Raw genomic sequence first — 19139 nt, 5'->3', positions numbered from 1 at the left:
GAACTATAATTATTTTTTTTAATTCAAATGTATTACAATACATAGCATTAGTTAAAAATAGGAATCGGTTTTTAATTAAAACTAGCCTATTGTCATGTATTAGGCAAATAACAAACTGGCCAGCACATTCCACTTTACTGAAACAGCAACACAAGATTTCTCTTGGTCTTAAAGCCTTCTTCAGTGGGTTATTTTCACAATTTATTATGGAATAGCTGTAAAAATAGGACAAATTAGGTCATGTATGAAAACAATTCTGGACCTTTGTCAGTGAGTCTTTCAAACCACCCGAACCTCCCCTGGCTACAGGCCTGTTGTGGTTGTTTATAGGGATTTGAGGGATAAATATGAAATTGTAGCTAAATTGTTAATGGTGCCAAACAGCATTTCCAGTTGTTTACATCCTTGTTTACGTCCTTGCTACAAAATATCATTAACGCTAGAAACTGATAGATACATTTTAGCAAATAAAAATACTTACAGGTTGTGGCTCACAATCCATAGCTGCTTCTATTATGGTTAGAGCTGCCCCTTCTTTGAGGAGTTTTTAGCCGAATCCAGTACTGAACTGGGAGAGATTCTGGAAGCCGTCCTTTGTCAAATGCTAGCTATATATTTTTTATAATTCTCTGGAACATTAAAATTAAATTGTAAGCACCTCTCTTATTATGTCATGTCCTTTGGAAGGCCAAATACAGAAACAGAACGAGCTCTGTGGAAATAGCAGCGTTTGGACACCATTTTAGTTTTCTCTGCTACTTTACAGCGCCTCTGGCCACGCCCCTTTGTTGCACAGGGTGTATGCGTGTGGTGAATACGTGTAACCTGATAGCATATGATATTGTAGTGGACCACCCCTTTAATTGAGCTTAAAGTCTTAGTTAATGGTTTGTTAATAGTGTGAATTGTAAATTAAAATACAGTGTGTGCTGGAAGCAGTTAATGTGACCTTACCAACAGTCGTGGCGGGAGCTCCAATGGGTGAGTTTGTGGCATTTGCATCTATCTCTATTACAGCTGTGAAAACACAAACAAAATGGTATGAACAACAGATATACAACAAAAGCATACAATCTAAGACACAAAATTCAATTGTCAGTCAGTTTCCTGTAAGTAAGGTCTTCTTATAATCCAATCAGGCACACCCTGTTAATAATTCAGCGGTCAATAAGGAACTATTTACTGTCATACACAAAGTGTGCATCACATCCTGACAGTTATTTCATTATTTTCCAAGAACAAACAGTCACACGGCGTGACTGCCACCTGCAGTTATATGCTGCCTCAGTTAATACCTAGCAACCACAAACAAAAGAACAATACATGACAAGGAAAAGTGAACTCCTGAACACACACACACAGCTGTCATGCTTTTATTGCTTGCTTTCAAAATGGAGTCAGAAATCCGAGTGCAGACATAGAAAGAAAGTTATAAAGAAATGAGGACTATTAGGCTATTTGCATAACTTCTCGGTTATATATTAAGCCGTTTTTCCACACACCTAAATGGTCACACAGACCTCTTGATTCACAGTTTACCCAGCAATAAAGTCACATTCATTCACGCTTAATGGAGAAGAAAAGGTCAATAAAATGGAACAGATATAGGCTCTAATTATTTGTTTAAAAACCATTTAGGCCTGATTAATCAATCAACAGTGTGGTTTCCATTTGAAGTTAACACTTTAAATTACATAAAAAGGAAAATAATCATTTAAAAGCAAAGAATAATTATTTAATTTGTCCCATACGTACAGGAGAACACAATTGGCACTTTATGGAAAACTACCACAAATTATAAATAAAATCTGAATGAATTTAATAGTGATAATAAATAATTTACTATTACTAAAATGAAAGATACTGCAAATGGGGAAACCCCTGTAGCCCCCCTCATAATAAATGACAAATAATTAATTCATGTGATCATGCATTACATGATGGACGACTTATGTTTGGTAACATAATCTTATTTTGGGAGGTTATTTAACCAAATCATTTGGATGATAGACTTTGGCTCAACAACGTGTTAAATGTGTGCACTAAGACTGGTTCACTGGTTTGTCCAATGCCAAGTAAAATGATCTGTTGTGATGTAGACAGAGGAGCTTTACACTGTAGATCAAATAATTTTTTTGATATATGTGTTTCAATTAAAGCTTATTGACAATTCTTCTTATCATGCATACAAAATGCACTCATATAAGCATTCCTGAGCACATGTTAAGATTTTATGTGCATATTTGTGTTTACATTCAGCTTTTTTTTATGGAATATCCCTAGATTGCTATTAAAAATGTGAATGGAGTAAAGCACAAAGTGGTGGCCAAAATTCAAAGAACACTTGGCATAGTTTTCTGTTGTTTCTGGTGATTTGGCTATTACACAACCCAGGCTCATTCTGAAATAATACCCCTGTGTATACATTTCTGGAGAGAATGAAATACATCCCAGGAGCTACTTTTTTTGCAGTTTCTGTTTTTTAGATCTGAAATTTCTCTCGCGAGTGCCATACACACTTGCTGTTCTCACATAAATCCACCAGAGGTAGCTGTTGACTGACTCACTGACTGACTGACCAACCGACCGATCCCCCACAGCTCCCCCCACCCCCTTCCCTAAACACAACCAATAGTATTTTCAAAAGCACCGATTGACTCGCCCACCACCTTCCCTAAACCTAACCGCAATGTTTTGAAAAGCAATCCAGAAAAAGAAAAGCCCCCTAATTTTTACCATGTTTTCAGATTTTAACACATACTCACCCTGTTTTTTACTTGTTTATTAAATTTTTTTTGCCTTCTGTTTCTTACTCCCTTTCTGAAACCGTTCCTTACCAGACTCTGCATCTCAAGTCCGCCAATGTTTGTGTCGAGCTACTGGACAAACTGGTAACAGCGGGAAACCTGTCCACATGCAGGTAAGTGGTCATCTGGTTAGCGAGAAAAGGTGTCATACCGCCCTATAGCGTACGTTTAAAAGAGGAAATTCAATGGATCAGGGTGGGGCCAAGTAGGAGCGCTCACTCTGATTCCCCGAGCTCTGTGAGCATTGTGGAAATACCAAATTGACCCAAAACAAATGATTACAATTGGCTTAAGATTGGCAAGGAAAATTCGGAACATGCATCAACCTGCAGAACTTGGGAGTTCGAAATGCAGCCATACGTAGCTCTGGCTACATAATTCACAATTTCCAGAAACGTTTATAGGGCTACGTTTTCAGAATGAGCTTATGTTGCAACTACAACACACATAAAATTAATAAAATACCTACAAAGTCATACTTATGCTCTTTAATCAATATAACAGAGCCATCATATGGAGATTTAGGTAATTGTCCTAACAATTATTAATGTAAATGAAACTTGCCACCTTAGCTAATGTACACTGCAAAAAATTAGTCAAAGATGATTCCTTGGATTTACTCAATTTTTTTACGTTAAGTGGTTGTAAACAATTTATTTGGGCTGAATTTAAACAAACAAATTAAGTTGAACATTGCTCAATTTAATTTGTTTGTTTAAATTCAATACAAATAAATAGTTTGCAACAGTTTTGCATGCAACACTTTTTTCAGTGTACCTTATAAAAATCTAGCAAATAAAAGTGATTTGAAGCAAAAATAATTACCCTGAAACAAAGCAGTCAAATGTTAGTACTGTATATTCTTTGAACGTCAGACAGGTTTAATGAATCTACATATCATTATAGGTCATGTATCAAAGAATGCCTGTTTAATGAATGATGATACATGTCGATTCGTTGAAGTAGCTGTAATCGTCATTTCCAGTGGATTTAAGAAAACTATTATTTACCTATAGATCAGGGCCAGACAGAATCTGCGGACATTTTTTGCTATTTCTGCAGAGAATTTTGAAAAAATCTGCAGACTTAAGCAGGAATTATTTTGGGAGCATCGTAACTAATCTTAATATATGAAATAAACAAAATAATAGCTTTTTAACTTTTATTTAATGCATATCCTTCTAGTTCCACTTATTTGGTAAATAAAGTAAGTCCTCGTATAATATATCTACTAAAAGACAGAAAATATTACTTTATAAACTGTATTGTAAATAAATCATATGAGCATTTTCATATCAATCAATAATATTAGTAAAATTAATTTAAACTGCATAAATATATAAATTTACACGCATTTACACAAGTAAATAAATGATTGGCTAAAAATCTGCAGAAATCTGCGGATTTCAGCATGCGCAGATCCCGTGTGGGCCTACCCATAGGTTAAAATTCTGTCATCATTTGGAAACCAGTTATTATTGACTTCTGTAGTATTTTTTTACTATGGATGTCAATGGCTTCCGGTTACTAACATTAGTACTATTTGTGGGTGCTTAAATTTTAGGTGAAGTATCCCTTTAAGGGGTACATCTGTTTCTGTTTTTAGTTTAAGGTCAAATGTGAAAATATAACTGATACTCCTGAAAATGGTGCGCATGCATACATATATTTATAATATTAAATGTTGTGTATGCTTGAAAAATAATTGTATTCCACATTTATTTCTTAAGTATAACATTATAAACTATTAATAAAGCGCTATTAATAATGCACTATTATTAAAGCATACTACAAATCACATGTAACCTAATTTGAGGTAAAAATAACACCCTCTAAAAAAACAATAATGCTTGATCTTGCATTATTGTATTAAACAGTGGCATTAATGAAGCATCTTGTGTGTTTTCTCAAGGGCAGTGCATGATTTAGGGTGATTAGCCTACTACTTGCTAATCCTTTCCAGACACAAAAGAGATGAGTGGGTTATGTAAGGTCCAGTTCCTGCTCAAAGCATCACCAGAAAACTAAAGCTGAACTAGGAATGAGGCTCTCTGGGTCAAAGAGCACATAAGGCTTCACTTCTGACCAGAGCAGAGGTCAGGTCACTGATGATCGGACTGGAATTTGAACTTTCGACAAAAATCTCTTCTAAATAAGGTAGTAGTTCTCCAGACAGCAAAGGTTTTAAACGTTTAATTGTTTCATGTTGATTTGAACAAGTAACATTAATGTAAATGTAAAAAAGTAAATCTAAAAAAGTTAGAGCAATCTAATATCAAATGGGTCATATGCATGGCTTGACATGAACTTTTTTGATTATCAGTCATTGGCTAGTAGTTTTCCAATGTTATTAACCACTCACCATTTTCACTAGCCGCAATTTTGTTGTTGCGAAAATATATTTGCATAAATTTGCCGTTGACATCCTAAAATTACTCGATTTAAATTATGTGTTATGTCCACATGCCTTCTTTTTTATTTTACATGACTTTTCAGGCCTCAACGCTAAGGATTTACCTTTTTTCTCTGGCCACATTAAACTAATTATTTATTAATAATACTAAATTACCATTATTAATACTATAAATTAAAAAAATGTGTCAAATAAAGCTGTGTACGTGAACTTTTTATTCAACAAAAATGTTCTTAAAAAACAACTGATATAAAAAAATATATTCTCATTTATCTAAAACTATATACAGTAGTTTTTTCCAGACTAAAGGTCCCAGATCATCAGGTAACTATAGATAAATAATCTCCTATTAAAGCAATGTTATTATAAAGGATGATAGTTAAATCATATTAACAAATAAATATAAATAAATAACCGCAAGTAAAAAAAAGAAGGTAAAAAACATTCTGCGTGCGATAGTGAAAGGATGATCTCGTGCACAGTTAACGCCCAGTAATAATCTGTTCAAAGAATCTTAAAAGTGAAAGCGGCAACAGCTGTTGCATACAAAAAATCTGGAACTCTCTTGAAAGCAGCAGGACTTCTATTTCAAAGAGAAACGATCACACCAGTTGCGTTTCCAGGCCCTGTTGTTTTGCGCAAGGAAACGAGAGCTTTTAAGCACTTGCGCACATCACATCAGCTGTTCTTCGCTCACGATGTCACCGTGCACCTGATGATGCTCTCATTCAGTATTCACCCGCTTTCTTTTGCTCGCACAAACAGTTATTAATCGTGCTGCTTTTCGGTTCTAAGAACACATGTGCATGCATATTGACAAACGATATTAAACTAAAATTCTAGTCTTTAGGGACTAGGCAGTTCTGGCAATTTAAAATGTATTTTCAATCAGCCAAAGTGGCTAGCAGGGAAGCCTGTCTAACCCCCCACAGCTGAAATCTACCCACATTTGGCAGGATGGCGGGTGTTAATATCAAGCCCTTGTCATATGTACTCGTAATAAAATAGTAAAAATAATATTGTTTATTTTATTTTATAGATATATTTAACATCCACGGATTTACTAAAATAATATCAAATAAAATAAAATAACATAATATAACTATATATAATTGTTATTATATTTTAATTATTTAATTACATAATAACACACCTATAAAACTTACATTTAAAAAAAGAAGACGAAAAACCTATAGCAGCATTCAAATGATACTACAATTCAATACAATACAATACAATACAATACAATACAATACAATACAATACAATACAATACAATACAATACATGAAAATATTCACTAAACAAAAAAAAAAACCAACAACAACAAAAAATTCATTAAAAACTAAATAACTAAATTAAAACCAAATGATCAGCTTTGTTTTAGAACATTATTATAACAACAGGTATTATAAAGTGTTCTTAATATATCAAAACATTAGAGGGTAAAGCTACAGTCAACACAATGAGCCTTCAATTCATTGGGTCATTCAAGAATTCTGCTACACACTCATAGTAAGCATTCATTCCGGTGAAAGGAAATGAAGCTGCTTCTATTCTGTTACCAGAGGAGCTGATGTCTCAACACTCTGTCCTCCAACCAAATTCCACTACTGATACATACAGTAGGACCTCTATTTCTGAATATGTGTGTGTGGTAGGAATAAAATGCCCTTGAAACTTGTCTCACTACCTCTCACACAGAAACACACCTATTAAATTTGCAAACCATGTGTCGTTAAGTTTAACTGTGAGATTAAATATTATTTAAGAACTATTTCAATGTTATGAATTAAGTTCAATGTATGAATTTAAAGTCTTATAACACCAGTTTTAATTGAAATCTATTAGTTGTATACTTCATTTGACTAACTGGAAATCTTTATAGTATTTAGATGTTGTTCTTTTTTACTTTGGATAAAAGTGTCTGCCGAATTAAACTGAAATGACACTGAAATCACCATGAAAATGTAAGTACACTATAAAAATATGTACTTTTTTTAATTGGTGTTGATGATAGAAACATTCATTCTACAAAAAAACCTTTTTAAGTATTCTGAAAAAAAATATTAGATTATAAAGATGCTCTTCACACTATGGATTAAAAAGAAAACATTTGGTCACACTTTATTTCAATGTGTCTTTGTTACAGTGTAACTAACTATTAATTTAAGTACTGAGAGCCATTAAATAATTGCACATACTTACTATTTTTAGTATTAGAATGTAGGGTTTGTATGTAATTATGCATAATTAAGCACAAGTACACAGAATGTGTAATAGGGACACCTTAAAATAAAAGGTAACACTTTATTTTGATGGTCCATTTGAGTATTAGTAGACTGTCTGCTTAATATCTGTTGATACTGCTCCTTTAACAGACATTTAACTGACTATAAGAAAGTACATGTCAACTTAAGCCTAACCTCAACCCTTACCCCAACCTAACAGTCTACTTATAATCTAATGAGAATTAGTTGGCATGTAGATGCAATGTAACTTAAATTCAACAAACGGACCATTAAAATAAAGTGTGACCACATTAAAAAGTGTTACCAAACATTTCACTTAAAGGTTCTTTGGGGAACCAAAAATGGTTCTTCTATAGCATCCCAGTTTGTTAAACCCCTTTTTGGTGGTTCTTTGCTTCTTAACTTTTAAAAAAAGTTTATAAAGCCAATAATACGTCCTCATAACAAATGCACATAGAGGCAAAAGTGTGTCACAAGGATAAAATAAGATGAGTGTGTGTGTGAAAGTGAGTGAGAGAGAGAGAGTGAAATGTGTGGGTTGATGGGCAGATCTGACATGCCCTTAGGCTGCAGTCTCCTGTGCTGTTTCAAAGCAGAAAACTTGATGCCAGGCGGCAAAAAAAGAACAAGAAAATGACAACTGTGAACTGCTTTCACCTCCAACTCCCACAGATCAACACACACTCATATCCATCATCATCCATCCCCAAAACACAACACAAAATCATTTCTCTGTTAAATCATTTCCTCATTTCACTCCATGGCTCTAATAATCCTTTGTTAAGTCAGAAAATAGATAAGGGGTGTTTATGTGAGTCAATAGACAGATATGAGTGTCGGTTTTCAAACAAGTTGTTAAATGTACTTTAATTACGATTATATTCCCCTATCTCATTTGAGGTTTGAGCCTAATGTGTTTTTGCTATGCAGTGTCAACAGTAATATTTGAACTAGCACAGGACTGTAGATAATAAATATATTTATAACACAGCTCTGTGAAATTTTTGATTCTGATAGGTTGATCACAATATTCTAAGATTAAATTCAGGCTCATCCGGGTACTACTAATCATCCAGACCATTAGTAAATATATTCAGCTCCATGCGGGCTGCGAAAATAACCAGCTAGAAAAACATCATTCCTTCCATTCTCTGGAATACTTGGTTCTGACTGATCAGTCGGGACATTCCAAGGTATGTTTTTTGCCAGATAACTAATAGCACAGGCTCATCTGAATACTTAAGAGTCATCTTGACCATCAGTGATTACATTCACATCCATATTTATCTGCTTGTCTGTCTAGCCACTCCTTAAACTGTTTGGCGCCACCTTGTGACTGAATAATACACAGGTTAGTGTTTGCTCCATTTAGTTGTTTTCGTTTCGTTTTGTTTCGTCAGCTTTGCATGTAATTTAAATGATTACTAAACTATTATGCCTATTTTTTTTTACATTTTGTGAAAAGTAGCCATGTAATAAGTGGAATAAAGTACATCCAGGCAATTGTTTTCATAAATTCCGCTTCATATCAGGCAGCTGTCAGGCTTTATTCTGTGACAACAACCACCTGTATGTACTTTATCCCTTACAAATAAGGAATAATCAATGGATTGATTGATTTAAGTCCCCAAGAAATCAAATCTAACCAGATTGATTTTGTTAGCTCACATTGATAGCTTTGTGCTGAACAATTCATCTGTGCATGTCATTAAGAAAAAAAAATATTGTTTCCCCTTCCAAGCTTTAATTGAAATCTGAAAATGGAACAAACAGTAATGGTACGGAGAAGTCTGTTAGGTTGTAATAACTCTCCCAAAAACCTTTTCCCGCTCTTTCTGAATGAAATGCCTACTTTACTGCATCCAATCTGCTCGCAGTAAAAAAAAAAACAAGCCACGCCCACTGTTTTCTCATTTAATATTCCGTTTCTCTAGGAAATGCATCACAGTCACTTATCCATATAAAGAACTGGATTGCTCATGACGTCATAAAAAGCAAAGCCGCCACGCCGCCATATTGGTAAGCCCTACTATGCTCAGGCGTTCTGTGGAATTAATAGGAAATCGTATGATTATAATAAGAAAACATCACCTAACAAGACACTTTCTTGGATTTGAAACCTCCATGTGTACTGTTCTGTCTACACAAATGTCCTAAATATAAAATAATAATTTATTTGGGATCAGGAAGCTTTTCTGCTATCAATAAAGAAGCTTAGCATTTAAAAGAGGATCTAGCAGAAAAAAAATAACGAGTGTTCCTACTTAAAAGCAGGTGGCAGTAACGTATTATTTTTTTTTGCAATACCCCTTTAAACAGAAAGCAACTGTAGTCAGAGATTAATATCATTATTATTATGAGACCGCCACTTATATGGTAACTTTGTTCAAAAAAACTTTTTGTGCAAAAATTTGGAGCATTTGAGTTGGTTAACCTTCATTGGTTTGGAAAATGAAGAAATGAACACAGAGAAAAGAAGGCTCCATCAACTGTCACTGGATTACTATGGTTACTGCTAATGTTTGAGAGAAACAGATTTATTTCGAACTGTAACTAAAACTCACTGGAACAACCCACGTATCAAACTATTTTATTGTAAACCTTCCAGCCAATCAGAAACATACATTTCAACAACAGCCCATATATTGCACAGCATTAAGTACACCTCATTTTGAAAATGAATATTTTAGACATTTCCCACTGAATATAGCCAATAACTTATGTGCATTTTTATTACGGTTTTATTAAACTGTTATTAAATAAAATAAAAGTTAGGAATAGAAAGATAAACATTTAAATCCAAACGTGTTATTACAAAAATAATAATAAAATAAAACTCCTAAATTGAAACTATATTTTATATGTTTTAAGCTTTTCTTGATTTTTCCTGTTTAAAATGTTATTAATTAAAAATGTATTTAATATTCTTCCCCCAATGTATACATTTTTAACTGTAATCTTAAGTTTTTTTGTAATATTAGTTCCAGTTTTGGCTTTGCTGGCTAATCTAATGTACATGCACAAATGTATTATTGTAAAGCATCACATAGAAAATATTAATTTAAAATAGAGATCTGTGAGGGCTAAACTATTACACAAAGATAAATGACATTTGCACATTTCCCTTATGATATTTGCACTTTTCCCTTTTACAGCAAGGGTGTGAACAGTACAGTGCGTCAGTCTGAACGTTGTGTTATCTGATATTTTTAATGCACTTTACTTTTTTTTACAACAAACGTTTTACAGTATTTGAAATTTTCGAGAATTATAAGGTAGGGGTGGCACTTGCCGGATACCATTTTCGTTTAAAGTTATGAAACAGTTTTTAATGTCACAAGAGTTACAGAATTCTATTTTGGGGTGAACTATCACATTACCTGTCTCTATGCCAACAGACATGGGATAATAAAATAATCATACGCCTATTTGTATTTAGCAATGTCTGCTATCAACTGGAATGAAAAGAAGGTATGTATAAGTGGGCCATAAAACTGTGACTTCTCTTAAAACATCATATCGTGACACACATTCACAACGTCATAGCGTTGCCCCATTTCAGGTGTTGCCCATGTCATATTTATCAAAGGAATTCAATTATTATGTAAACCATTAATATGACAGGAAATGATTTAGGTGAATGCACTTTAATGTGTAGTGAATCCATTTAAATGTTTGATTTCTAATGTTAGAAATGATCTTGTTAGTACTTGAGACCTGGAATATCTTACCAATAACATCTTGTACTACAAACTTATTGCAAATAATGTTCTTCTTTGATTAATTTATCACTTTAAAAATTCACATCTTTCTTCACATTTGCAGTTCACAAAAATAATTTTTTTGGCCTTTTTGACATTTCCTCACCAAAAAATGTGTATAAGAATGTACCTTTCGTGCACATTTACTTGTTTACCTGTCATATAACTGTCATTTAAGAAATCAGAGGGACTAATAATTCTGACTTCAACTGTATATATAAATATATTAGATAAGTCTATTTATAGACCTATGTTTTACATAAACATTATAGCATTTGTCTTATAGCACCAATGAACACAATATTTTAATTAATCATCACAATAACCCTATGTGTATATTCATCATCAATGATTCCAATGTATTTTTCCATCACATCAGCTATTTAAATATTTTGTGTTCCACAGCTAGCATGATTTCAACCACATATACTTCTCTAATCGAACGGCTTTCACAGCTGTAAAACTCATTTGATCAAATTTACAAATTGCTTTCAAATTAAATTTAGAGGTGTAACCTTTATATAAACTGTTTGTTTTTTTTTTTTGTCAATTTTTATATTACTATATTATATTTTAGATTTAGAGCTGTGTAAAATTATTGCAATTCTATTTTTTTAATGGCCACATCTTTTCTAAAAAAAAAATAACTTTATAGATATTAGTGTTATTTATAAAAGTATTGTGATGTGAAATTGTTTAATTGTAACCCTTCACAAATCTCTCTTTTAAACTCATATTTTAAATAGAAAGCTCTACAATTATATTTGTACATTAACATTAAATTAGTCAGTACTGAAGCCAAATCTGGAGCTAATCTAACAAAATAGCTAACGATAACTGTCCAAAACTAGTACACTCAAATTTGTAAGTTATAGAAAAATATTAAATACAAATTAAAAAATTAGGAAAAATCAAGAAAAGCAAAATAATTTAAAGATTTTGTTGAAATTTTGTAGATTGCAATTTATTATTTGTTTTGCAATATTTTGCTTTAATTTAATTGTATTAACTATCAATTTCTAAACATGTTTTATGACTAAAATATTAAATATATTTAAATAAATAAATAAAATATATCTGTTTAATAAATCTGTTTTGTTTAAATGGACCAAAATTCATTGCCTATATTCAATGAGAAATGGATAAAAATATCTATTTTCAAAATGGGGTGTGTTCAGTTATGCTGAGCACTGTATATGTGTTTAGCTACCATTTACCACTAACATTGTTAAGTCATGACAATGCTGTTCCTCAATTTTTTCTTGTTTTCCACTGTTTAATGGCACATACGTGCTCTTAGCCTGTTCCTCTTTCACACAGCCTTATCTGTGATCAGAATATCAGTATTAGTTACAGTTATATGACCTCTGATCAGAGTTACTGCTGTTCTAGAAGCAGTAACTTAGACTGAAATGTCTTAAAGCTATTATCAAATTGACCCCACCATTGCATGCCATAGTTAAAGCTGAAATAGTTGCACATGAAATCAGATACATTGATTTTTTTGTACAGTAATAGATAGTGTACTGCTGTTTAAAATAAAATAAAGTAAAATACATTTAAAAAGCAAATTAAATTAAATTTAAAAAATCAAATTAAAACTAATAATAAACTTACAAAAGCACAATTTTGCTCAAACAGTAACAAAAATATATAGATTTAGTAAAATCACTATAATTGTTTATAAGCAATATTAAAATAAAACTAGCTGTATATAGAGCTGTGATATGATCTAAAATAAAAAATAATAATTATAAATATAAACAAACCACTAATCCTAAATTAGAGAGATGCATCAATATAATAATATTACTTTTTTGGTATTACTTTTGTAAGATACTTTTGTAAGCCTAAATTGGTGCACTTTACATTTAGACACCAATCAAACCATCAGAAAGCTTTGCTTGTACACATTAACAACACCAATGGCTGGATTTTTCTCATGTTATCAATATAATGTCAAACTCTAGTTTCAGATGGCATACCACTGAGCTAAATGTTCGTTTTTAAATATTTGAGTTCCTCTCTATTTTGTTCCTTAACCACACTTCCTTCTTTCTGTCTAAAACTGGCTGATCCGGCCATCTGTACACAAAACAAGCCATTTTAATATACTCTCCCTCACTCTCTCCTCCAATGGCTTACAAAGCATTAAATGGCACTTAGGTAACAGATGGTTCCCTGGAGAAGCACTTCTGCGCTGGTACACACTACACAAACTCACACTCGATCATATCCAATTAAAGCACAGTCGGCCTATGCTGTCCAATTAGAAGCAGATTTACAACCTGTAATCCCAATAAACCGAGAGAGGAGAGGAGAGAAGAGAAGAGAAGAGAAGAGAAGAGAAGAGAAGAGAAGAGAAGAGAAGAGAAGAGAAGAGAAGAGAAGAGAAGAGAAGAGAAGAGAAAAATCAGTCTGCATGCAAAAATTATTCATGTTTGATCGTAAAAAGAACAAGAAATATCAAAAGAGATGATGCATTTTTATATACAGTGAGACGTCTGTAATTAACTCTGTGTGGATTTGTTTGAAGTTTATGGTTAATTTACAAACCAGACAGCATTAATTAACTATATTGGCTGTGTTAGAGAGCTTCTTTATCCCTCAGACGCCCAGATTAGCATTACAGCACTTTGCCTGGATTAGTGAACTCTCCGAAACAAAGACCTTATTCCACAATCCTCCCAGACCCACAGAAACAGAGCTCACATGATTTACTAGCATGTCTAAATCTGTATGTCCGTCTGGCTATCTGTGCGCAGAAAAACTTTAGATTAGGGAACACGTACACTATTAACTAGCTGCTTTTTAACGTGCATAATAATAGTATATTTGGTGTTTTTAGTACTAATAAAACACAAATTAATTCAAAAACATATTCAGATCCCCTAAGTCAACTTCAAAACAACTGTCACAATCAATAAACAGTTATTACGGGAATAAAAAGTTTTTAAGGGAAAACTCTGATTGCTGAATATATGTTTACTAGAGTTTATGCTGCATCAAATACGCTAAATATAAGCACTCACTGTGCTGTAAAAGCAACAAGAGCAAAATTCTCCAACACTCAGTCAAAAGCAAAACATATTGACACATATTCTAGAGATTTAATCACATTTTACAGGGTTGTATAGCAGGGTTTCTTTGTTAAGTCTCACATGAATCATCTCGCTCAATTTCATATACACTGCATGTTAGTTGATCATGTCCACTTATATATCGTGGTATACGTAGAATTAAAAAAATTCTTATGTTTGATATGTTATGTCATGTATAGATCATAATAATATATATTGTCATATTCCCCAACTCTAATACCAAAATAACATAATAATATGAAACAAATATAATAATATAGTAAATAACAGGTGATGCGGTGGCGCAATAGATAGTGCTGTCGCCTCACGGCAAGAAGGTCGCTGGTTCGAGCTTTGGCTGGGTCAGTTGGCGTTTCTGTGTGGAGTTTGCATGTTCTCCCCGTGTTCGCCTGGGTTTCCTCCGGGTGCTTCGGTTTCCCCCACAGTCCAAAGACATGCGGTACAGGTGAATTGGGTAGGCTAAAAATTGTCCGTAGTGTGTAAGTGTGTATGGATGTTTCCCAGAGATGGGTTGCAGCTGGAAGGGCATCCACTGCGTAAAACATATGCTGAATAAGTTGGCGGTTCATTCCGCTGTGGTGACCCCAGATTAATAAAGGGACTAAGCCAAAAAGAAAATGAATGAATGAACAAATAACATTATTAGGATGAGAACAAAGAATACGTGCACAGTGTTTAGTGCATCATATGGGGAACATTTTATTGTTTTGGTTTAGGAGCACTATAAAAGTTTTTCAAACTTATAATTGCAGTATGTAGGATTGACACCTAGTGGTTAAGCTAGGTGTGGTAGTCCAAATTCTTAATATTGGAGAAGCTTTTTTTTTTTACCCGACCCCTCAAATAATGACTCGAGAAATATCCAGCTGCAAACTCGCAGACCCACACAAGTTTCAGCACGCACAATCCAGGACACACGATCTAGGCAGGAGAGAACCATATAATCGTTAATGACGAATCAGGAGCATTATCGCCACCTACTGTATTTCACAAATATGGCGATCGAGCGTTTCCCATTTCGGTCATTATTTCATTATTATATCGTAACATATTAATATCATATTATAAATGTATTAAATGTAAAAAGATTTTTATTACATACAAAGATGTATTATAGCCTATACATATTAACTTGTTATTACTTCATTATAATGAATCCATTATATAAATTAAACCTGTTTTTGCAAGGCCAGCAAACGAGTATCTGCTATTATGACTCTGTCAGATAAATAATGACTGATCATCTATGATGACTGATAGAAAACTGTTTAGTCTATTATATTGAATGGCGATCGGACACAACATTCTCTTTTCGCCTGTCTCGATCGCCATATTTGTGAAATAGTATACACTATTGTCTATTGTGTGCACTATTTATTAACAATGTATATAAAAATATATTGATTACGAGGTCCGAGAAGACATTAATAACAATAACATCCATCTTAACCATATATGGTTAACCCCTGCCTAGATCATGTGTGCAGGATTGTGTGTGCTGAAACGTGTGAGAATGATTAATAATAAATCCATATGAAATAGTCCCTTAAAAGTGATGTAGTGTCTTCAGTTTGGCATTCAGGTGCGTTTTGCACTCACACTACAAGCATATCGCGCCAAAGCCCAACTGAACCGTGCTCTGGCACACATCTTCCAACCGGGCCAGGGCTGGCCAACTGAACCGCGCCTGGGCCCGCTTTGGAGCACTCACACTTGTTAAACGAACCCGGGCATGGTTTGGATAGCCTAGTGTGGTTAAGCCCTGAAATATAATTGGCTAAACTGGCAGTGGCTGGGTTACTCAGACCAAAAGAAACACAGACATTCCGACTCGGAACATATTTTCTCGGAACAAAGGAGAAGTTATTAAGCGACTTTAGCATTGTTTGTTTTTTTTCAACAAAACAAATGTTCATTTAACATGTTTCTTAATATCTGCAAACATACATGGTATTTTTATGTTTTAGAAGAGTCAAGAAAAGAGTTACATACAGCGCCTTTAAAATAATATCCTTATAATGTTATAAGTGGTTGAATAACTTAACTAGATGAATTCTGCTGCTGCGTCTACCAGGTCTGCCTACTGCCATCTGAAATCAAGCTTGCAACCTAGTACACAAAGCATGGCCATCAGAACCATGAACATATAAAGAAATGACTATGAGCGGAGCAGTGCGATCTTCTTTGATGGTAACAGACAATTGCACTTCGGAACTACAACGGAGCTGTGAGAGAAAGTTTCATAGTGTTGCTTTAAGGATATGATTCAATGACTACATTTAGTTTGAAACTGTACATTTGGTTTATTGTGCGACCATAAACTTACAAAATTCAGACAAAATGCATCTTTTGTGTTGTCACATCATGTGACCAACAGTCAGTTATATTGCTTCAATGTGATATTCAATGGGATATAATAAAGTTTTCCCTGGAAGCCCACAATGGTAGTAGTAGGTCATCTGGGTACATCTCACCTGCTGTTTTATGTATATGCAAAACCTCAGTGAATCTCTATCCATTACATCATAAACTTGATAATTATTGGGTACTACAGATACAAAAAATGCTATGTTTCTCACACATGTTTGTTATTTCCCCTCACACACGAGATTTGCCATCAAGCTGCTAACCGGTCAATCTCTCTTTCACTAGCTCTCTGTCTTTGACGGGTCCACTAGTGGGACACAGCTGGACTCGGTGCCAGACTGAAAGACAGGACATAGCCACAGGCTATTCCTCTATTGAACACACTTCACACACACACACACACACGCACGCACGCACACACAGACACACACACAAACTTCTCTCTCACACAAACACACAGCAGGACTTACATCATTAGGAACACAAACAAGCCCTGAGGCAAAGGTACATGTGCTGCCTTATATACATTTTAGGGTATTATGTTTAACTAGAACTTCTGTTTGACATCAAAATGTTAGTAAAATTTAAGAAATAAAGTCTGTCCGTCTGTGATCAATCATCGAGTATCAAATTGACTCAGGAAGCATCGTCACAAATAAAGCATAATTATATCCCGAATAAAACATGCTTCTGTGGTAGCATTGCAAAATTAAAGGATGTGACGTCGCTAGTTCCAAGAGTTCTCGCTAACATTCAAGTGTGTGTGCATGAATGCCCAGTGGAGAGTCTCAAAGTCATGTCTGACTGTGTGTGATACTGTGACTCACCACACACTAATCATCACACCACACACTGACCAAATTAAACCTAAAAACACACACACATTGTGCACTAGTACTCATGTTTAAAGTAATTCACAATGCAAATATCTGTTATATTCTCTTTGAATTATCTTTAAGGAGGTTTGGGTACAATAATTGCTCAATTAGTCATTCAGTTTGTTACAAGATTAATCTATTTTTTTGCCACTGACCACAACTGTGACCAATATTTCCATGTGATCATTTATGTGACAAAGAGACTTTACATAAAGGGGAAAAATCCCAGTAAGCTCTTGTTTGTTAACATTAGTTATGCATTTAACTAACAATGAACATTCCACTTTTCAGCATTTATTAATCTTGTTATAATCTTAATCTTAATAATGTTACTGTCGCTAAAGTAAATGTTAACTTTTAATCTTATTACCAATTATTAGGCTATCTTAGCCCTACTGTTCTACTAAATATGGTGGTTGTATCTTTATTATAGGCTACTGCATGATTTGCATGTGACTATTTAACATAGCCATATAAATGTTCACATAAAATCAAGACACTGAAATAGACTTTTGTAGTCTAAACGTAAATGCTGGCTTTTTTACATGTTGACCACAAACAAACCAGTTAGCAAAGGACAAGGCTGAACACTTCCCCTAAAAATACTGCTGTCTATCGAGTCAACTCAAGAGTAACACTTATTTTATCAATTATTCCGTTTAAAACAAGATTGTCTTTCGTGTTTAAACTCTTCTTTCGGTTAATTCTTCCCTCAGACTATTAAAATGTTTCTCATGTGTTATGTTTGGTGTTGCCAAGCTAAAGTTTTGTCATTTACAAACACTAACAAAAGGAGGTCAACATTATTATTATTGAACTAATTAGAAATATTGGAGTTTTCAGTTGTTCGAGACTGTCCATGGTCCTTAACTCAACTCGGCGAAAGTCAAATCACCACAAGCGATATAACTCAACAAAATAATATCTGTGTACATAACTTAATTTCAAATACGGGCAGCTTATTGAATATGTCAAATAAACCCATTAGCGAACACAAAGAGATCGCAGGCTTACCTGAAGTCGAGATTAATATCAATAGGAAGAAGAGTCGGTGCGTCAGTAACATAGTTCTCTTCTTAAATAACCTTCATATAAATACAAAACGATGATGATATAAGAAAAATAATGAAAACAGAAGATGTCTCCCGTCACAGGGGCTTTATGCCCGGTATCTCGGTGGCTTTCGGAGGTTTATTTCCGTTGGAGGACACAGATCCGCTACAGGTGGTTTGAGAGCGTCCAGCGGGTTAAATACGCCCGCAGTGGGAGGATTCTGAGCCTTCAGATTGCGAAACAAGACTCTTGAAATCAGTGTGACATTCACTTTATCCCCACACACACCCAACATTGAGACATGCGTGCAGGTAACCAATGTTAGTAATATCACTAAACACTGACATAAGGGTTTTGTTAGCAGTAGTTTAACATAAATAGCCTAAACTAAAATTTAGCTAGGGTTAATTTATACATCTACTAATGAAGGCTAAGCTATTAAAATATAAATAAATTCTTCCATGACATCATGGAAATGACTAACAACCTATTTTCTACTTTATTTAAA

The 19139-nt window shown here is 33.9% G+C and overlaps 1 protein-coding gene across 2 annotated transcripts in view; it reads right to left on the bottom strand.

Annotated features, from left to right (window-relative positions):
* Positions 1–18825, bottom strand: part of si:ch211-198m17.1 (mucin-2) — a 44752-nt gene extending 25927 nt beyond the window's left edge. For both annotated transcript variants that reach the window (XM_056454035.1, XM_056454036.1), the window contains exons 1-2: positions 18593–18825; positions 955–1017 (exon numbers count right to left, since the gene is read on the bottom strand). In XM_056454035.1, the coding sequence (XP_056310010.1) occupies positions 955–1017; positions 18593–18644 (115 nt within the window). In that variant the 5' untranslated portion in view covers positions 18645–18825. The remainder of the gene's footprint in view (positions 1–954; positions 1018–18592) is intronic.
* Positions 18826–19139: the final 314 nt, after the last annotated feature.

The sequence above is a fragment of the Danio aesculapii genome, chromosome 3, assembly GCF_903798145.1.
Source record: "Danio aesculapii chromosome 3, fDanAes4.1, whole genome shotgun sequence".
NCBI classification, from domain to species: Eukaryota; Metazoa; Chordata; class Actinopteri; order Cypriniformes; family Danionidae; genus Danio; species Danio aesculapii.
This window is presented reverse-complemented; position numbering and strand designations above follow the sequence as displayed.